Consider the following 22753-nt stretch of genomic DNA (forward strand, 5'->3'; position numbering starts at 1 on the left):
GAAAGAGAAGCAAGACAGGGATCTTAGCCTTGTCAAGCTGAAAGAGTTAGTTCAGAGTCAAGAAGTAGAGGTTTTCTCCCAACGGGGAGATTTAGCTAAAGAGTAAAAATACTTTTTTAAAAAATAATTTTTGATCCCAAAAAATATTTTTTTAGGGTGTGTTCGATATGAAGGAGCAAAATAGTTTTTTAGAAAAATAAGTTGTTTCTTACTTATAATCATGTGTTCGTTATGCAAATCGGGTAAGTATATATTTTATAATAATATTTGTATATATTTAACAAAAATAATGAGAACGAATAGGATAAAAAGGGTGGGATGAAAAAATATTTTGAATTTCTTTTTTAAGAAATAAATTGAAAAAATATTTTTTTGGAAAGGGGGGTTGGGGTTGTCAAAATAGGTAGTAGGGGTGCGGTAAGAAAAATATTTTAATTTTTTTTAAAAAAATATTTTTTTCTTGGGGTGGGGGTGGGGTGGGGTAAGAAAAAAAATATTTCTCTAAACAAAATAAATTTAATAAATGTAAATTTTTTTTTAGGGGGGAGGGGGTGAGGAGGAGATTGGTTATGGGGAGGGTTGGGGGAGGGGGTAAGAAAAAAGTTTGAAGTCTCTTGAAAAAATTAAACTTTTTTTTGGAGGGCGTAGGGGTCTGAGTTTTGGGATAGGGATAAGATAGGAAGAAATTCTGAAATAATTTTTTTGAATGGGGGTGGTAGTGGGGGACTTGGGATAGGGGAATAAGAATGGGGTAAGTAAAAAAATTAATTTTTTTTTAAAAAATAAATTTTAAAAATTGAAATTTTTTGGGGGGGTGGGCGAGGTAATGAGTTGGTAGGCGTTGGGGGGAGGGGATTGGGGGAGGGGGGGGGAGGGAGGGGGGGTGCGATGGAGTTGGTAGGAGTTGGGGGGAGGGGAGGGGGTAAGAAAAAAGTTTGAATTTTTGTTTAAAAATTAAATTTATTTTGGAAGAGGGAGGTTACAGGTATGTGTTTTGGGTAGGGGATGAGGTAAAAAAAAATTTGAAATATTTATTTTGAATGGGGTGGTAGAGGTGGGGTGGGGTAGGATAGGGTATTGGGGGTCAGAGTAGGGGTAAATGATTTTGAGAGTTGTATGAACATTTCAACTTAAGCATAAGGTTGGAAGAGTATTTGAAAATTATTTTCCTGGCTTTTTAAAGTAATGTCATTTTACTTAGATTTGAGGAAAATAAGCTAATCTGTAAAATATTTTTCAGAACTCTAAAGAACGTGGGAAAATTGAAAAACATTGCCACACACACCAGAAAAGGAAAAAAAATCGGGAAAGAAGTGATTCCAAGTTTCCCAATAAATAGTGGGAGTTGGCGGGAAATAACTCTCGGACCTCTTGTTTGCTCTAATGTCAAAGGTTTCAGAAATAACGTCACTCTTGGTGTCACTAGCATCTCAACTGAACTCCATTAATTCTGCAACTGGAAATGAATCTACGAATGTGGACCTCACTATCGTAAATCTCAACCGTTCGCTTAACCTCTCCGGAACAATTCCTAGAATTAGGGTTTTGGACACTTCCCTTTTTGTTATGTGCTTCACGTCGTCCCAGTTCATCATATATCATCACAAAATATTGAAAGCAAAAGAAGGAGATAGTTATGAGTCTTTTTTTGCTTTTTCACTTTTGAATATTTAATTTGAGATATTTCTGCATATTTTGTTGTATTCTGTAGGTCTTTAATTGTACAATTGAGTACTTGGTGAACGCAATTGCTGCAATTCTATCTTCATCGATTGAATGTAAGGTTGTCAAAACTTCTGAAGGGGGGTTCTTCAAATTGGTGGATTGATTTTGGGTCAGGGTTGTACCCGAATAGTCGAATGTTGTGCTGATTTTTTGCAGAAACTTAAAAGTTTTCAACGTAATTGTCTCATTCAACTATATATATTTTAGGTGTCTGGTGATATTTTCTATTTAAAAGTTGTTAAATTTGTGTTGAGAGGATGCTAAATGAATAAATTTCATGTATACCTCTAGATGCAGCTGTTATGAACCAATTGTTCCATATTGGAAAAATAGAGAAATGTTATGGGATTATAAACCAAATGGGTTCTCCCACCTATTAGACTAGTCTTTTGGGTTGGGCTCTTCCGTTTGGTTTATAACATAGGTGCTTTCATTAAGAGTCCTACGCATTGGGTCGTGACTCGAAGTGGTGGCCTGCGCGCTAGGAGTGGTGGCCTGGACCCAAGAGGGGTGCCAGCCGTGACCAACTAGGCGTAGCCGTGACCAACGAGATCGATCCATGTGTGGGGAGCTGCACGTTGGGCCGTGACTCGTAGTGGTGGCCTGTGTGCCAGTAGTGGTGGCCTGGACCCAAGAGGGGTGCCAGTCGTGACCAATTGGACATAGCCGTGACCAACGAGGATCGATCTACCCGTGGAGCCATGACTCGGAGTGGTGGCCTGTGCGCCATGAGTGGTGGCCTGGACCCAAGAGGGGTGCCAACCGTGACCAACTGGGCTCAGCAATGACCAACGAGGTCATTGGTTCTCAAGCGGAGGTGATTGTTATGAACCAATTATTCCACATTGGAAAAAAAGAGAAATGCTAAGGGGATTATAAGCCAAATGGGTTCTCCCACCTATTAGACTACTCTTTTGGGTTGGGCTCTTCCGTTTGATTTATAACAGCAGCGGTGAGTGAACATGTTACTAGGAGACTAGGTTGATCTACGATTACATGGACGGAAATGGTCTCCAACTTAGCAAAAATAGGACATAATGGAAGAAAAAGATGTACATAGGTGATACTAATTATTTTAATCAACGTTTGGTCATGTTAGTATGCTTACTTAGGTCCTATATTCTGTGGGAGTCTTTTTTTTTCATGCCAGAGATTTGTTTTTCAGATCAACATTGAAATACAAAAAGATGCTAAAGAGTTTGTAGAATTTACATATCTGCTTTGCCGTTGATTGTAGACTTTGTTAATTATAATTGAAGCTTATTTATTGAAATGTTTGGCATGTTTTATTTTATTCCTGCTAATCTTTCTCCAATCATTTTGTATGCTGTTGTGAGGGTGGCAGTACTAGCATCACGAGTTCACTATTTATTTAAATTGCCTCCTATGCTTGACCTAAGATCCGTTGATGGAAGACACTGCGCTTTGCTTAAACAATTACATTGTCAAAAGGAATTTTACATTGAAAATGGAAAAATACCGCTAAGGTTGGTTAAAGAAGATTTAATATCATTCATGGATTTGTTATTGCTGGATTCTCTATTGTTGAACCTACTAGCGGGTTGGTATACCTACTTCTATTCCTAATATCCGAGCTTTTTTTTTAATAACCTTGGTTTCCGAGCCAGCTTGCATGCATATCGACTAATTTCGCGGGATACCTGCCACCTCCCACTAGCAATAGGTATCCAGTAACTCTATCTACCAAGGCTAGAACGGTTGGGAAGAAATCACCTTGTGTTTGTCTCTGTTGGGAATTGAACCTGCAACCTCACGGTGCTCTACCCAACTTCATTGAACCACTAGGCCACACCCTTGGGTGCAATATCGGAGAAAATTTTAAAATTCTCTGTCATTTAATTATGGTGACTTTTCTTAAAGTTCTGGTTTAACATGCTTAATGTTGCATCATGTCTCTTAGGGGTCACTTGAGACAAAAGACAGCTTGAACTGAAGTTAGAAAAAGAACAGTACTCTGGAGTCTGGATTGTTCTTTTTTTGTTTCCAGGACTGATATACATATCTATTTTATATATTACAAAAATGATAGTGTTAATTTCCTGTCTTAGTAAATGGGAAATGCAAAAATGCTGGTTTTGTCCTTCATGATAAAAATATGCTACTAAGATACATTGCAGAAACTATTGTGTTAATTACATGAATTTTTTAATCTCGTCAACCTGCGCACCCCATTCATATGAGTTGCTTCTTAATTTGAGTTGGTGTAACCTATCAAATGATATACTTTCCCATAATAACTTCCTTTGCTCTGCAGGTTGCCCTCATGGCAACTGGATCACATGCTTATGAAGTACGATGTATCTCAAATTTTGTAAGAGATCATTAAGAGACCTTTCCTTTGTTTGGAAATGGAGTTTCATGATTGGAAAGAATGGCGTTCAATTGTTATATGTTTGGTACTTTCTCCTGTCATGTTTGCTGAGACTAGGTCCCTGCTTCATAACTGGTTTCTACTAACGTAAGTCCCACACTTGTTTTTCTTTTCTTCTTTTCTTCTTTCTTGTCGTCAGTAAGGCTACTGTACTGATAACTCCAGTAAATTCTAGAACTTTTTTATTCATATGCTTGCATGGATATTTTATACTGCATTATAATTTTTTTAACTCATTTATCATTTTCTCCTCAGATTTCTCTATTGAAGGATAACCTTATGTCTCTCTGTGATGCTAATATGCTGCGTGAAAACTCCAATGAAGAATTCTCCTGTTGTAAGGTCTTTTGGGTTCCTCGTATTGTTTCACTGCTATTTTGCAAGGGTTTGGCTTCAATTCTAGAGCTTCAGGTTAAGTTGGTCTCCCTGTTGCTAGATATTCTTTCCAGACCAATGTGTTGGGGCATAACAATGGATCTTGGATCAAAACTTCCATTTTCACATTCTTACTTTCTATGCAAGAAGAAGATTTTGAGGGTTTTGACTAGACCTTTATCCTTGGAATCTTTGGAGTTTCTAGTTCATGAATTTTGCAAGCCAGTTGATGCATTTTCAAAGAAAGATGTAAATGTTGCCAAAGTAAATCAGAGTTCTATATGGTATGTTTTTGTTTCATGGCGTTTCACACAATTAGTTTGCACTTTCTGAGTTTATGGCTGCTATGGTTCTGTTTCTGCTTTTACTTTCAGGGCAGCAACAATAGCATTCCCTTCTTGGTTCATTTTCGCCTCTATTTTGCTCTTCTCATAAAAGAGTTTGAGGGGCACCTACTACTCAACATGGAGTAGATAATCTTAACAATTCACAGGACGTTAAAGCTCCTTTTATTTCCAGAGAAAGCACATGCATTTTCTCATAAAAGAGTTTGAGGGGCACCTACTACTCAACGTGGAGTAGATAATCTTAACAATTCACAGGACGTTAAAGCACATGCATTTTCTCCTTTTATTCCTTGATCACCAAATTTTCCAATTTATGGACCATTAAGAAGTTTGGCTCTGATGTGGGTAATCAAACCACTCTTTGTCGTAACAAGGAAGTCCGGGGATTTCTGTCCTTTAAGAAGGAAATGGTCAATACCCTGGATTCCAATTGCCAATCACTTGCTTTCTGGCTTAAAGAATTTCAGGACATGTACATTGGACACTCAAGCAAATTAAGTGAAAGCTTTGCTCCAGATGAAGAACAAGCACCAAGTGTCAGTTTCCAGAAGAACACGCTGTTTAGGAGGATAACAATAGGCATCTTGTTCGCAAGCTTGAATCATATAAGTGATACTGAATGTGAACTGCTTTTACATTATGGTGCAACTGGTACTTTCGTGCATTTCACTGGAGGACAACTTGGAACACAGAATAGGAATTCTAACCATGAAAGGCAAAAAGGCTTGATAGCATGGGCTGAGACATATACGGGAAAAGAAGCTACAGCAGGAGCACGTATTGTCTTTGACATAACTAATGTAGCTGAAAGTATATCTGTTTCTATGTTTGAAACTGAGGAATGTGGATTCAATTTTGTGTGTGACGTGAAACTAAAGGTTGGGAGATATCTAGTCAAGTGTGTGAAAAGGTTACTCCAACTCACACTGGAGAAGAACAACATAAAACTGAACGTGAAGGATCTCTATGACAGAATGCTCCGGTGGAAACACCAAGGGCGTGATATTTTTCAAAATCATAAGGAATTTGATGAAATAATAGATGCATGTGCTTCAGCAGCCTTTTGAAGGACCCATACAACATCAATCGAATATGGCAACCTGAAAAGGCATGGGCCTTAAGAAATTGTTTTGATGGCAAAGTATTATCCTCAAGTAAGTAATCTTTATGTTTTGAAGTTATGTTGATACTCCTACATTGTATATAGGTCTTCTATGCTGATGTCCAATTTTTAGTGATATAGTGCAAGTTTGCTGCCCATGCATTTCTCATACATCTTACTATTGACAGTTCTTCCTCTGAATGCCATCATTTGTCATCTCTTTGAATTATCCAGTATCCACAGCTGAAGTTTCGAGCTGTTTGATATCTCCTGGTAGTGAATGCTTTTCTCTCCCCGAAAAACAATAAATATTGAACAACTTGAGATATTAATGATCTTTATGAGATTAAGTTCATATTGGCAACCATCTTAGTGAAGCAAGTGAACGTGTTGTAAGCATTAAATACTAAGCAAGCACACAATGATGTAAAGTTGTAGCCATGTGACCAGGAGGTCACGGGTTCAAGCCGTGGAATAGCGCCTTCCAGAAAATGTAAGGTGAGGCTTTGTGCAATAGGCCATTGTGGCCGGCCCTTCCCCAAGACCCACGCATAACAGAAACTTTAGTGCACCGGACTGCCCTTTTTAAAAGGACTAGTTTCTGGGCACATGCTATAATTTTTTAAGGATCTGTTAGAATATAAGTTCTATGAAAACATGCATCAAAATAAAATGCAATAATTACAAATAAATCTTTTAATAGCAAACTTCCAACAATGTTAGAAATGGCTAACCTGAGCCCCCCCCCCCCCCCCAAAAAAAAAAAAATACAAATTTACGACAGTGAAATTCATAAAAAATTTAATCAAAGTCTAATAAGAGAGAAAACCAAAAATAAAAGAGAAGAAAAAAATGCAACATACACGTCGTTCTAAAGACTTTATTTACAGCAATATAAATGGAAAAAGATATAGAGTCAGTACATAACTTGTCGTGTTCTTGTAACACCTCCCATAACCAATTAAAATTAGAGACGATTTCATCAAGTCAAACTAAAATATAAATCAAATAGTACAACAATAGTAGTTTCACTAAATCTATATATAGTTTTAACTAATAGACCCCTGTGATCCCAAATAGCGGTTATTAAGACTATAAAACTTTAAAACATGACACCTTTGACATTCTTCTACATTATTATGAGAGCTAACCTTCCATGATCAACATTTAGAAGAAGCCTAAGCAGCATACCTTGTAGTCTTGCTATAAGTTAGTCTTGCTATGCGAGCTACTTAATTACCATTAAGTTGATTCATTGTACTACATTGTTTATATGTTTATCTTTACTTTTGACTTAACACCTTCCCACTTTTAATATTTAGTATTAGTATAATATGATATGATTATTATTTAATATTTAATTAATTACTGTTTTGTAACGTTTTTAATTTAGTGTAGGGATAAAATGGTAATCCAATTTTTGCACTTTTGAGCTTCCCAGCTGTAGATGTAAGCTAACCTGCTGACATAGTTTTCTACAATAATTCTATTACAAAGAAAGATGGAAGTTGGCGCCCTTACAACTTGTATTATTTCACGAGAAGCTTTACTCCTCTCCCCAAACTGGTTTTCAGTCATTCGGTGGAAGGGCCGCTGGTGACCTACAAATTGGTTTTTATACGCATACATATTCCCACAATGTGGGGTATGGGGAGGGTAAGAGTACGCAGTCCGTACCACCTGACCTAATCTGTTTCCGATAGACCCCCAGCTCAAGACAAAAACAGTTCATAAAAATCACAGTGACTAATTTGTAAGGTATACTTAAAAGTCATAGTGACCTATGATATACAAGATGCTGTAGAATTTCTTCAATCGATAAATGTACTAGCAGTTTTTGTGGAACTTGTGATATTAAAGCTTGCGGAGAAGCAAAGATTTACAAAACTATGCCCTCTGTAATCCGAATATATCTGTACTGAAATGAATTAGGCATTGCTCCATTAGTTGCCTGTAAAAGTCTTTGCCACTGTCAGCTGCAAATAGCTTCTACAGCTAGTTTCTTAGATGTATTTGAACATGGATCTACTCCCAAGAATTAAGGCACTGCATTTACTGAACAAGATTGCTGTCCAATGCAGTTCTGCGATATCCCAATTTAAAATTCAGAGGAAGTACAAATGAACGGGTTAATGACACTTTATAGATTAGCCAATGATGATAAATGAATGAGATCAATGCAAAGTTAAAACTCATGCTTCTAAGGAACAAACTAGAATACACAAGTTTGAATGACTGCCAGAAAATAGCAGCCAACAGTCTGCAGGAAAACCATTATTCCTTGGTCTAAATGAAGTCTAGATACTTGTAATGCGAATACAGGAATTGGCAATACCTTTCCCAATGCAGGATATAACTTATGGACATAGCAAGGACCTTCATGATAGTTTCCACAAGTTCCTTGTGGTAATCCATACCTTGTGAACTGTATGTCTGAGATTTTCAGCCCAGCTGGGCACCATTAATGAGCTTTTGGTTGCAGAATGTTAGATATTCCAGAAGTTGCCATATGCCAATTTTTAAGTCTTGGCTGACCTTCAAAATATCAGCACAAACTCTGGCTGTTGCTCTTCTGGCCAAAGAAACTCCTGCTGGGTCACCTCCCCATTCTTCAAACACTACCAACAGATTCCCACTTGGTTTCAGCCATGATCGTGGGACATGATACCTGAAATTAACAGGTTTATAATGATAGTTGCATTTTCTTTCAAACAAGAAGCTAAGTTATAGTTCCATATCTCTTCAAGCTTCTTGTGTTTGTCTTTTCTTGTTAGCACCTTGTTTGAAATAGGCTAATATTAGGCATTTCTCGGTATATTTGACTTTTATCCTAAGGAATATGAGACACAAAATGTCTCTTTCGTCTTTTTGGTTTTTACTATTGCTCTTAGTAAGTGAGATTGTCACGTGAAACTTCCCACCAAAAACTGGAACTACTACACGAAATAACAAAGAGAAAAAATTGCCCCAAAAACTGGACTTGTGGAAATCGCTTAGACCCTTGCCATCTTTGAGAAGGCTGCTCACAGTTGGCCTGACACTTCTTCTCACTGTAGATTCCTGCATAACTGCATTCACCGCAGATGCCGCGTGCTATGTATCCAGGCCATTGGTGACCTATGCCTTCACCATTTATCCATATCTGACCTTTTCCCATACTTCCCATATCCAAAGTCAGTGGGCCATTTCCTTCAGGTGCATCGAATGTAGCCTGGAAAAGATATTAGTGCTACCGTATCATTTTCAGGATCATAAAACAGATAAATTCATGTAAACATCTTGTTTTTATGTTATCAGGATCCTGTCTTACAGTGATGTGTACCCCATTAGTAATCTTACCTTGTACCAAGTCACGGGCTGCTTTTGAGCCAACAACAAATCTTTAACCCATTTAACAGAGGAACTCCCATTTAAGGTGCAAAGACTTAATGTTTCACCTTTCAGACCAACCTGCAAAAATGAAAATCACCAGGTTTTATAGATATCAAGGGGTAAAAATCTTATCCTCATGGTTGCAATTGATTTTCAAGGGGAACAGAAACTAGAACAGAGAACAAAACATAGATTGTGGAAGAGGGAGGGGGTCCTTTAGCATTATCTCTCCTCAAACATTACGTATGCAAAGCTTCTTCTCATCTTCTTAAACGAGGCTTGGGAATCTAGACTGAACTCTTGGTAAATGAGAGCAATAGAGTAGTGAGCGAACCTTGTTGGCCCATCGTTGTTTTGTCAAATCTCTTGTCCCCTCATTGAGACCACTTAATGTGATTCGACCAAGAACTCCAGCATTCCACGTCTCGAAATGCAAGCCAACATTCTGGATTGGACTTAAACAACATAAAAAGTAGAACTTTAATTTCTAATTCCATAAAACAGAGAAACAGGATGTAGAAAACTCACTGGGAGACCAACAGCAACACTGAGCATAGAAATTTATTAATACCAGCTCTTAGTTTCACATTGCCACTATATGTCAACATTGGGTTGTCCAATCCTCTCCATAAACGGCTCCTACCACATGGAAAAATATAAAAGCCAAATGGTGATAAGAACATACTTTTTTTGAATAAAAGAGCAGACTTAATAGATGCATCTATCAACAGCACCATTGTGCCAAGTTATCAAACAGGCGGTAGGTCCAAGCACCTGATAGTTTGCCATTGATGAAAACGTGCAAGGCATGATTAGCAGACATAAGTGACAAGAGGTCCCTTTTCATTCTTTAGAAATCCTTCATCAGATGCTATAATTATACTGAAGGAAGCACGCATAATGATTATTGTCGATATCCAAGTACCAAGTGAAACTGGAACATGATTTAAGAAGGCAGTACTTACTTTGTCATGTACCACAAATAGTCTGAGGAAGTAACATTTATCTGTTCCCATAGTCCACTGGTTGAAAGTGTATCACTATCGTCAGCGTCAGCGGAGGGAGTTTCTTCAGTGTGCGACTCCCAAGATAATCCACCACCAACAGGTATCATCTTCATCTGCGAGCTTTGGGAACTAATCTGCAGCAGTTCATAGAGGATGTTAAGACTTTTGGTCCCAAATGTTTACATATCTTTCAAATACATTTATTGCAACTGCTTTCAGGATACATTAATCTGGCCTGCATAATACTATCATGTTTTCTAGGTTACAGACCTAATATCTGCAATACTAAAACTTGAATTTGATAAAAGCACTGGTTTTCTTGTATGTTCAAAGAATGATCCTGTTTCATTACCCTAGCAGTGTTGTAGACAGCAGTTCTGCAATCAGGAAGAATGCTGATGGACCATGGAGGCAGGTCATATTGCATCTTCTGAAAAGTGACTCTAACTGAATAAGTTGGGCCGTAGTTAGACAAAAATGCGGCACAACCTCCTGAGCTTATAGCTTTATGCAAGTCTCTCAAGTGCCCATATTTTGGTTCATTCAGCAGCCCTGTCACACCATAGAGCAAGAAAAGCATGTAATAGTTATTGCTTGCTAGAGAACTTTTCATGCCTTTTGGTTGCTCAGATTATAAAATTTGAGAAAACATAACTCTTTTAATTGGTTATTTGTGTTTCAGGTTCATACCATATTCATCCAATGGAGCATCATAATCATAACTAGTGGCAATGAAACGACCTGCAGCTATCCGGCCAAATTTGTTCCCCCGTGATATTGAAGCCAAGACAATTGAAATATATGAAAAAAAGATATAGTTCTTATCATTTATAAAATCCTCACTCTGATAAATTTTCGTAAAATAAAAGGATTAACTAACCATGTAATCATTGAAGAATGAACCATTATTCTGTATAAACCTTGAAACTGCAAATGCCACATCTTCAGCAGGTCGCCAAGGAAATGAGGAATTGGACCACCAAATTTTTGTATACCTGAGCATAGTAGATCAGAAAGATCGATAGAAATTCGACTGAACATAAAGCAGTTTGACTCGTGCAGTTGAATTCGTGAATTTACTAGGCAGTCCAGACTTCGGTCCACATTCTAGGTTCGTACGGCGTATTAGGTTTAAAATTTTCACATTAAAAACCATTGCAAGCATCTATCTGTAGCTGGGAAAAGAAAATTAGCTCTTAGTATATTTGAAGAAACCCCAATTGGGCCAAAATACTGTCAATAAATACAGATGATTAAGAGAAGAGTGAGAGAATAGCTTACGACAGGATCAGGGGCATCTTCTTGCTTACACATTCCATGGGACTCCAGTTTCTAGACCCACAGCCATTTCAGCAGCCCATTTCGCGTAAGGTTTACCACGAGCACCAATTTCCCATTCTACTGTTCCATATTTTCTATCTGCCACATATCATCAAGTACCAACGATGATTTTTAAACATGATTTCCAAGCACCAAAGAAGTTGCTGGGCACAGAAAATCAGGAAACAGAGAAAAGAAAAAACACCCATGAATAGAAATTACAACAATAACTACACAGCATAATTATTCCTCAGTCCCAAATAAAATCGAAATTCGTTAGTTAATGAGTTCCGGACCATAAAATCTTTTGCTTACTTGACTTTTGGATAAATATTTTTACATTTTAAATTAATCTTTTAGCACGAATACATAATTGAGCCAAAGTTATTGAGTTGTGCTGAACAAGTAACTATAACAGCAGCACCACCCCTGCAATTACGTCAGAGTCGGCTATATAAATCTTCATTGTTTATGTGTCTTCAATTAAAGTTCATTGATGAAACTAACATTACAAACTAAGAATAGAAATAAGAATGTAAGTTTTGTGCACTGTTAGTTTACAAAATATTCTCATTATTAGTAAACTTGACCTGTGTGAAAATATTCAAATATTCAAGTAGATTTTTTGGAATTATAGATTTCTAGTTAAGTTTCTAGAATAGTCTAGTGTAATTTCTAGAATAATCATGTTGAAGAAATATCTAGATATTTTAGGTAATTCTAGGTAGAATAATCTAGAAAAGGATAGTATAGTTATTTGATATGTGTATTTAAGAAAGATCTAGCTATTAGATGGTGCTAGATATTTAAGGAGGATTTTTGTGGAAGAACACAGAATACTCTAGATTTGTAGTATCTAGAATCATCCCTACACAAGTATAAATAGGGGATGACATTAGGCATTTGTAACCATCCAGAAAAATAGAAAACACTCAAAAAGTTTCAGCTTCTCCTTCTTCACTGCAGTTTTTTTTTGTAGCAATCATTTTCATTGTTTCAGCTTGCTGTTTTCCAATCTACCTTCTTTTGACATGGTATCAGAGCCCATTTCTTAGGGTATCTGAATCTGTTTTTTCTTGATTGGCTCATCTTCTATAAGCTCTTTTTCTTGGATCTGTTTGCTGGAAAATATGGCACCAGAAAATCAACCAACGACGGGTCCTCCGATTTTTTCAGGCAAGAATTATCATATTTGGGCCATTAAAATGAAATCTTATTTGAAGGCTCTCAACTTGTGGGATGTTATTGAGAAAGGAGAACCTGCTGTCCAGCCATTGAGAGACAACTCAAATCTCAATGATATCAAAACGTATGATGAGTTAGTGACTAGATCTCCAAGAGCTCTCACTTGCATACATTCAAGCCTTATGGAAGTGATGTTTACAAAGATTATGGCTTGTGAGACAGCCAAAGAAGTATGGTATAAGCTAAAGGAAGAGTTTGAAGGCAACAACAAAGTGAAGTTTGTCAAGGTCTTAACCTTGAAGAGGGAGTTTAAGCTCTTGAAGATGAATGAATCCGATAGTGTGAAAGAATACTCTCCCAAGCTGATGGATATTGTGAATCAAATAAGAATACTTGGTGAAAATTTTTCAGATCAGAAAGTTGTGGAGAAGATCATGGTCAGCCTTCCGGACAAGTTTGAATAAAAAATCTCAGCTATTGAAGAGTCTTGTGACTTGACTACTCTTTCAATAGCTAAGATGATCTCTAAGTTGCAAATCCAAGAGCAACGAGTAACTATGAGAAGTGAAGGGATAGTCGAAGATGCCTTTCAAGTAAGACATAAATTCAACCAACAAAAGGAAGGAAGAAAAGTCTCTTCAGACCACTTTGGAGAAGTGAAATCTGGTGGATACCAAAGGAAGAAAAGTCTCTTTTACTCAAAGAGTTGTCTCTTCGAGCATCCTCAACATCGTTTCTACATGCAAAAGCATTCACATTAATGGAGGTTCAAAAACTACAAACAAACTGGTTGCATTTTTTTCCTTTATTTTTTTTTAGACTGTTCAAATAAATTTTATCCAAAAAGATAGATTTCATCGATCGATCGTTTGACAAATACAAATCCAAATCTGAAGTTGAAGCCGAAGCTGAAGTCAAGCCGAGCGAGCAACGACAACGATGACGCAAGGCACCTCTCGGTTCTTGCCTCATTTACCATGTGGTGTAAGTGTTCCTCAATATAAACAATTGAAAGTTTCCTTCTCCCACCAATGTGGAAGAATTTGTAGACTTTTCCATTTTGAGTACTTTTTCCATTTTGAGTGTTATCTCAATTTTCCCTCCACTTGGTTCCTTCCATTTTCCATTCACACTTTAATATTGAACCCAACATATTACCCAAAGTTCCATTCAACGCATATGCAAGGGCCAATGCGGAGATTAAGATAAAGTCCAACTTATTTACTAGTTTAAAGAATTTAACCAGTGTTCAGAATATAATTAAATTATAAAAGTATGTTCTCTCTGATAAGATGGTCATACACTTCAATAACCAAATCATACCTCCCCTCAAAATTAAACTGAAAAAGGAATTGAATGAAGCAAAACAAAAAAGAGTTTTAAAAAAAATCCCTGTTCATGGACTTTAATAAACTGTAAAGTTAAAAAGAGCTGAAACCATTTACTTTTCCACGAAAAGGTTCATGCCCGTTCTAGAACATGTAAGTCTCAATAACATCTAAGCCTCCATATTTAGCCTTTTGTATAAGATCAGGCCACATCTTCAATTACTATTTTTGTATAAAAGATTTTTAATTAGGAGACAAGAAAAGAAATAATGGTAACAAATATTACTGTTGGATATTTTGGGTCATGAGTCACCCATGTGAACTGATCCGACCCGACCCGTCTTTGTTTTTTCAGTTTTTTTGAAAAAAATAAGAAGAAAGAATCCTACTTATTTGAACTTTTGGAGAACAGTTACAAAGAAAACTGCTCTTACCTTATATATTTCAAATGCTTCTTCATCAGAAAATGGGCAACTGAAAAACAGAGACAACAAATTGATTATTATACAAAAACACCAAAAGATAATTAGTCCATGATTATTATACTTTGATTTCAAGATATTCAAAGCAGACTAGGGTAGATTCTTTCGGTAGCAAAATCAACTTCTTATGTTGCAACATATCAAGGTACATTAATTTTACTCCGCATTATCTAACAATGGCATTAGAGCCAGACCATGTTTGCATGATAATTTCTTGTATTTTAAGTGTAAGAAATTCATGAAGCAATAACTTACCTGTTACAAAGAATTCATAATCGAAGATAGATCGGGATTTTTGAACCCGATGTGAATCTAATATACAGCTTTCTAATTTGAAATCAGTGCGCTACAACTGCGCGACGGACCCAAATATAGATCTGTAATTTTTTTTGTTTCTTCAATTTTTTTTGGATCTGTACTCTTATATTTCTCCTAATATTTGATGAAAATTGTGTTAAAAGGTGTTAACTGAAGATGCTCTTTAGTGTAAAGGAAAATAAGAAAGATTTATTTTTTTCGTATAAAAATTCTCTGGACTTGTGTTCATGATCTTAATAAAGAGGAAGAGATAATAATTGTTAGAATGGAAACGTGCACTTTGTTTTTGTGGGAAACATTCATAGTATTTTTCTCTTTCCTCTATAATTAAAAGTATTCCTTCTCTTTAATATATTTATAAGATTGATAAGTTTTTTTTTTTTATGAAATGATAAATCTATAAAAAAAAAACAGTTAGCCCTTATATTTTTTTGGGGAAAGGCGATGAAACAGTACTCTACTGTTTAAAATTTTTATTGATTTTTTTGGTGAATTTCAATAATTTTATAAAAAAAGGATTTGTTTGAGTTTTTTTTAACAAAATCATTAACATGATCTTATTTTAAAGTGGAGTTGTGTAACCACTTGGATCATTATTTATTTAACATGTTTATGATTTAAATAATTGGTTAAAATTATTATGATATTTTTTTTTGATTTAATTAGTCTCAATTTTTTATAAATAAATTTTGCCTTCTATGATAAATTGTGACATAAAAGGTCACATTGAGTAGTTCCACCATTCTTATTATTTCTTGGTTCCTATTTCAAACATGTCTAAATGGGAAAAACTTGAATCACTCTAAGTGGGAGTTCTGAATGTCGAACAAAGAGACAAGGTGGAAGAGCACGTCGTCAAAGGATGTATTTTCGAGGTCATGAGATCATACGAAATGGTGTCCCCAGGATGATACAAATCTGTTACAAAATGAGAGGGCTATATAAAGGGAAAAAGAGAAGAAGCTAAAAGAATTCAAGTCTTTTAAGATATCCCCTAGTATGACAGTTCCTAGTTTTATACATTTGTTTGAATTAAAACGTGTATAACAAGAAAACTATGTAGAAATCTCAGATTTGGAAGCTTTAGCTATTTTAGAAAATTCTCTCTGTGATTATTGGGGCGAGAGATTAATTAATTTTTACCATGAGATTTGGCCTAGCGAGCCTTTTTTAGTGTATATAAGTCGTCTCAAATATTTGTGGGATGACTTTTATCTCTAAATTGATTTGTAACTTGAAGTTCTTTATTAACTTTATATTAAAAATATATTAAGTTGTTTCTCTCTTTCTATATGAATTTTATTCATTTATTTGAGTTTAGAAAGACTTAATTGAAAGCTATCAGTCTAATACACATTACGAAATTAATTTCTAATTTTGGTCAAGTATTTAATTCGTAGATGATGATTGAATTCTTAACTGTCCTTCAATTTTACACGAAACATGAAACCTCTATGTGAAATGATTTGCTTGAACGTGTAACTTGTATGCATAATTGAGAAAATAATTGTGTGATTGTCTCTTAATAATAGATATGACATCAAAAACTATAATTGCCGACTTAAATGAAGGAGAAAAATTAAATGGCAACAATTACGACATTTAAAGTCGTAAAATATGGTATGTGCCGGAAGAGAAAAATGCTCGTAAAGGTATTAACCATGTATTATATATACCAAAAGAGAGTAATATTGCACAACACAGAAGATAACTTGAAGCTTATAAGGCTTGAAAAAAGGCTGATTCCATTAGACATGGAATCATTGTGAGTTTCATGGTTGATGACCTCATTCATGAGTGTGAGAAATTTCCTACTGCTAATGCTATCTAGGCACACTTGCGAGGAACATATGGGAGTACTTCTGTCACCCGCCCCAGACAACTGACTATTAAGTTTGACACTTATAAGAAGCGTCGTGATTAGAACATCAAATAAAACCTTAGGGCGATGTCCAATATCATAGCTCAACTTAAACTGCTGGTCATGTTCTCTCAGATGAGCAACAACTTCAGGCAGTGATCCGATCTTTTCCCAACAGTTGGATACACTTGAAGGTTTGTTTAACCCACAATGATAGCATCAAAACTTTTTCTGATGTTTCCCGTAATGTTGAACCTGTAAATGAGTGGCTTGTAGCTGCTAAAGCTGCTTCTAATACCTTTGTGGAAGAATTAAGTGTAATAAAGTATTCAGGTTTCAAGGACAAGAAAAATTGAAAAAAAATGTGAAGGATAAAGAGACTGAAGAAAGACCCTTTGAGAAAAACAACAAGTCAAATTTCAAAAAAGGAAAAAGGGTTTTCAAAAAGAAAGACAAAAGCAAGATGAAATGCTACAATTAATAAGTTTTGGGCCATTTTGCTCATGAATGTCCTGATCAAAAAAAGGTCGCATTTCTAAACATATCTCTAAGTGTTATATATGTTTCCAGCACTATTTTATTAACTAAATCTTATCCTATGTGGATTTTAGACTCAGGAGCGACCGACCATGTAGGTCGAGATCGAGCAGCATTTATGGAGTTCCATCGAGTTTCACCTAGATCAAGGTGGATTTATGTAAGAAATAATGTAAACCTTGCAGCCAAACGAATTGACACTTTCAAAGTAGAATTTCGTGAAGACGGTCTTTGATGTTGTATGACATCCTATATGCTCCAGAAATTCAACAAAATTTAGCATCTGTGTCTGTCCTTTTAGATGTTGGTTTTCATTTGTTTTTTAGTCATAATAGTATAAGAATAACTCTAGGTAATGTTTTCTTATGGTTTTGGACATCGTTATGATCGTTTTATTATTTTAAATTATAATCCTTTAACTTATGACTATTATGTTAACCGCTATGTAATGTCATGTTATTCTAGTAATAGTGATGTTGATATACTTACATGGCATGCTAGATTGGGTCATATAGGGAAAGATCGAATGAATAGATTGGCAAAGGAAAGATATCTAAGCTCTTTCTTCAAAATTGAAATGCCAACTTGTAAAAATTTTCTTGCCAAAAATATTACACATAAACCACCTGGGGAGGCTAAAAGAGATAAATTCCCATTGTAATTAATCCATTATGATATCTGTGGTCTAATGAATGTGAGGTCAAGGTCTGGTGCTTTATATTTCATTATATTTATTGATGATTTCCCGCGCTTTGGTTATGTCTATTTTATATCTCATAAATCAAAATACTTGAATACTTCAAAAGATATATGAATGAAGTTGAGAGTCAATTAGACAAAAGTATAAAGGCATTAAGAATAGATAGACGTCATGAATATTTGTCGAAACAGTTTGAAGAACTGTGTATTGAAAAAGGCATTATCAGACAATTAACTACTCCTTATACACCTCAACAAAATAGTGTAGCTAAAAGAAGGAATATAACTTTGTTGTATATGACAAGGTCCATGATGGTGTAGGCAAATTTACCAATATCTTTCTGGGGAGATGCGTTATTAACTGCGACCTACATATTAAACAAAGTTCCTTATAATTCAATATCTTCTACTCCTTATGAACTGGTAATAAACCAAACTTTGATGATCTAAGAACTTGGGGTTGTGTTGTATATATTAAGGATCGTTTTGATAAGTTTGAAAAACTAAGTCCAAAAGGAAAGAAATGTATGTTTATAAGATACTCGGAACACTCCAAAGGGTATGTGTTCATTGGTGAATTTGAAGATGGAAGTACTGCTGAGATTGAATTACGAGATGTCACATTCCTAGAAAATGATTTTTCCAAAATGGGTGAAATAAAGGAAAATGAGCCTCTTTAAAAAATGTTGAATTCAGATGATCAAATAATATTATCGGACATGCTTGATAATTCAATAGATCAAGAAATGATTCTTGGTCCAAGTGGGAGTTGTGAATCCCAAAATCCTATTGAGGAAAATGAACTTCAATTATGTAAGAGTACTAGAAAAGGTGTACCCAAGTGATCTTATGAGATTGAAGATTATGTTTTTCTGGTATCTCTGACAGAATTGGATGAACCTAATTCTATGACTGAAGATATATCGAGTCCAAAAAAAGATGAATGGATAAAAGTGATGAAAGAAGAATTAGAATCCATGAAAACCAATAAAGTCTGGATCTAGTTGACCTACCTTCTGTCCATGAAGCTATTAGTAACAAATATACCCTCAAAGTTAAACACGAATTAGATGGTTCAATATAAATGCACAAATTACGATTGGTGGCAAAATATTTTACTTAATAAGCTGGAATAGATTATGAGAAAACTTTTTCTCCAGTTATGAAATTTACCTCAATTCGCTTACTTTTGGCTTTAGTTGCATGTTTAGATTTAGAATTACACCAAATAGATGTGAAGACCACTTTTCTCAATGGAGAACTAAATGAGAAAATCTACATGGAACAACCTATAGGTGTTGTTGTTAAAGGCCAAGAAAAGAAGGTTTTTAAATTAAACAGATCAATATGTGGCTTAAAGTAGTCTTCAAGGTAGTGGTACCTGAGATTTTATAAGGAGATGATTTCATTTGATTTCACTATGATCGATGAAGACTATTACATCTATGTGAAAACTTCCAATGAAATATTTGTGGTTGTTTTTGCTTTATGTGGATTATATTTTATTAGATGAAAATAATTTCGAGTATGTGAAAAATGTTAAGTCATGGCATTCAAAGTCATTTGACATGAAAGACATGGGTGAAGCAGATTATATATTGGGTGTTGAAATTCAAAGAGACTGTTCCAAGAAAATTGTAAGTCTATCTCAAAAAACACATATAATGAAAATTTTACAATATTTTTGAATGAATAGTTACAAATCCATGGATACTCATACAGCAAGAGGTGAAACTTTAAGCCTTGAAATGTGTCCAAAGACTGAAAAAGAAAAAGAAGACATGTCTCGAGTACCATATTCTAGTGTAGTTGGGAGTTTGATGTATGTTATGATGAGTACTCGCCCAGACATTTATTATGCCTTCGGTCTAGTTAGTAGGTATCAATACAATCCTGAAAGAGATCATTGGAAAACATTAACTAGAATTTTTCCATACCTAAAGGGTATTGCTAATTATTCACTATGCTATAGTGGATCCAATTTATCCATAAGAAGTTATACAGATGTTGATTGGGCTGGTGACCGATATGATAGAAAATCAACCTCAGGTTATGCCTTCTTATTAAATGTTGGTGCGATTTCGTGGAAAAGTAAGAAACAAACTTGCACAACCCTGTCAACTATGAAATCGAAATTTGTAGCTTGTACTTCTGCTGTACAAGAAGTTGTTTAGTTGAAGAGTTTCTTTGAGCATTTGAGCATTGCATAGAATTCCAAAGGTCCCATGATTTTATATTGTTATAGTCAAGATATTATTGCATATACGAAGGATCCTAAATATGACAACAAGACCAAGAACATTGACATTAAGTATAATTTTGTAAGTGACATAGTAGCAAGGGGAGAAATAAATTTACAACACATTTCTACACTAGAAATGATAGTTGATCCCTTTACAAAGGCGATATCTAGAGACTTATTTGAGAAACATGTTATGGATCTAGGATTACGTATGATATGACTATGTTTCTGTATTGTAGGATGACTTGATTGTAATTATTATCAATATAAGAGTCTTGAATTTATGTTCAATCTCATATGCATGTGCAAATGTATTTTATTGATATATTGTGTCGAACAAGTTATGAGATTGACTCTCTCACACGAGCAATCATCTCTTATATTGAGAAACGTAAAGAGATAAGTTTCACTATCCTATTATGACTTATTTTGTAAAGCCAAATATGAGTTTCTTTAAGAATATTTATTTGAGGATTATCAAAGAAAGAAACTCTGGTTAGACATTTAGAAATGTCTAGATCTAGATCTATACAATGTTGAATGATAAAAAATTGAGACACACGCACAAATATTATAACCCCCTGATTTTTTTCTGAACCGGAATGCTACACAATGACTATGACCCCGAAGGACCACAAGCTAACCCATGACTGATATCTGTACCTGTACATTGCATAATATACATGAAGAATGCAAAAAACATGAACAATAGGCCATAAGGTTCAACTAAATAAAGAATCTGTCAAAACATAACATCCATGTAGGGTAACGAATATCCAAAACAACTAAATCTGAATCAAAATTGAATACAAATCTGAACTAAATCTGAAAGCCTCTAAGTACTGTCTGAATAAGGAGATGAAGGAACATGTCTCCAATTAACTCCGTAAAACTGAAAGATAACTGATATAATAAATGAATCAAATCATATCATCCTCGAATGAAAAGGACTCACTGTAACTCTATATACTGGAATACTATTCCTACTACGAATCTGGATCTCGTGTCTCTAGAGCTATGGTGTAATGATGTGTGAGCCGATGCTAACAAATTTAAAGCTTTTAATTCTGAATAATTGCAAGGTTTTAAGAAACTTTTGTTATTTTTGATTGATTTTAGTGTGTTAATATAGACATAAGTGATCGGGGAGGAAACCAAAGAAAAAAAAGAATAAATCGGATGACATCTGATATAAATAAGCTGAAGTGTAGCTGACGTCAATTCTGAAGCGCCGTCATACATGGGACAGGCCGTCAAAGTTATCGTCAAGCTTAGACAGAACCTGAAGAGTTGAGAGGAAATGTGACGGTGATTCGGAAGGGCCGTCAAATATGGGACATGGCATCAAAATCGCCGTCAACTAGAGACAGAGTATGCTGATTTCCAGTGAATATATTACGGCAGTTTTCACGTGCCGTCAGGATTTTTGACACGCCATCAAGATTTCCGTCTGAAGAGGAAGAAGATAAAAATTCACTGGAACCTTTGAAGACATCTCACACACGTCGTCAGGAATCTGACACGCTGTCAAAAGCATCGTCATCTAAATCGAAGAGAAAATTGAAACTTTAATTTTATTTCCTTATTTAGGATTTACTATTTAAAGACTTGTTTTAGGGTTTTAGTGAGGATGATCTGTTGTTATCTATCAGACATTAACCTAGGGAAGCGAGGCACGTAACATTGCTCTCTTACATCAATTATTCTCCTTGTTTTTACCAACTATTTTTGGGTTTCTACCTGGTGATTCAATCGAAGAATCTACTTTTTATTTTCCATCTAATCGTAAGTTATCCTTATAATTATGAATTCAACTTGTGAGTTCGTTCATAAAATCATGAGTGGCTATTTCCATTAGCTCGAGTTATGGGATCCATGGATTAGGGTTTGATATGATGCTAGGTGTTTAACAAATTCTAAGAGTAGTAGAACATCCTAAAATTCTATTGTTTGAACTGAAATCTAGTGGTTGCAAACATTAATTTATTCCTTAGGTTTTATTTGCTTCTAACGGAGAAATAGACTAGAGGACATGAATTATCAACAGGGACTCAGAAGCTACCAACCTTCTGTTTAATGATTAATACTGTAACTAGATTAATCTACCTGAGATAACATCTTATTGGAAATAGATAAGTTATCTAAGTTCGAAAGAACTAGATAATAAATTGTCTGGTGAGGTCGAGAGATAAGTCAGATAGTATAATTGTCAGGTATATTCTGTTGTTCTACTCATTCCGTGAATCCCAAGCATTACCTAGTATCGTCAATTCCCAAAACCCGTGGTGAACATAACTTTGGTTTCCCATTTATATTGATTGCAAACATTAATATTGAAGTGACAACATTACTTGATACTTTCAAAACCCCCATCTTAATTTTATATTTTCGTACCATTTATTTGCATTGAACTTGTAGCTATAGCTTTAAATTAGCTTAATCGCCACTCACATTGTTCCTT

The 22753-nt window shown here is 35.3% G+C and overlaps 2 protein-coding genes, 1 long non-coding RNA gene and 1 pseudogene across 3 annotated transcripts; 2 read left to right on the forward strand and 2 right to left on the reverse strand.

Annotated features, from left to right (window-relative positions):
* The first annotated feature begins 1265 nt into the window (after positions 1-1265).
* On the forward strand, positions 1266-6112 carry LOC107876722. The gene is given in 5 exon segments (XM_047394091.1): positions 1266-4204; positions 4257-4281; positions 4373-4810; positions 4867-4931; positions 5102-6112. Coding segments are annotated over 5 exon segments (1512 nt in total). The 5' UTR covers positions 1266-4025; the 3' UTR covers positions 5907-6112.
* Positions 6113-7668: 1556 nt separating this feature from the next.
* Positions 7669-12688, reverse strand: LOC107876721 (annotated as a pseudogene).
* Positions 12689-12770: 82 nt separating this feature from the next.
* On the forward strand, positions 12771-13289 carry LOC124885844. Its single transcript, XM_047394092.1, has one exon. The coding sequence runs from the start codon at positions 12771-12773 to the stop codon at positions 13287-13289; it is 519 nt and encodes a 172-aa protein (XP_047250048.1).
* A 1295-nt stretch (positions 13290-14584) lies between these two features.
* Positions 14585-15388, reverse strand: LOC107878227. The gene is made up of 2 exons (XR_001676774.2): positions 14891-15388; positions 14585-14627 (listed from the first exon to the last, which is right to left on the reverse strand). It is a non-coding gene; the product is annotated as an uncharacterized LOC107878227 (long non-coding RNA).
* Positions 15389-22753: the final 7365 nt, after the last annotated feature.

This window comes from Capsicum annuum, chromosome 7, assembly GCF_002878395.1.
Source record: "Capsicum annuum cultivar UCD-10X-F1 chromosome 7, UCD10Xv1.1, whole genome shotgun sequence".
Classification (NCBI taxonomy): Eukaryota; Viridiplantae; Streptophyta; class Magnoliopsida; order Solanales; family Solanaceae; genus Capsicum; species Capsicum annuum.

What these genes read in the sequence shown, in the direction of transcription:
- LOC124885844 (XM_047394092.1), top strand. Translation starts at nt 12,771, where the DNA reads ATGGCACCAGAAAATCAACCAACGACGGGTCCTCCGATTTTTTCAGGC.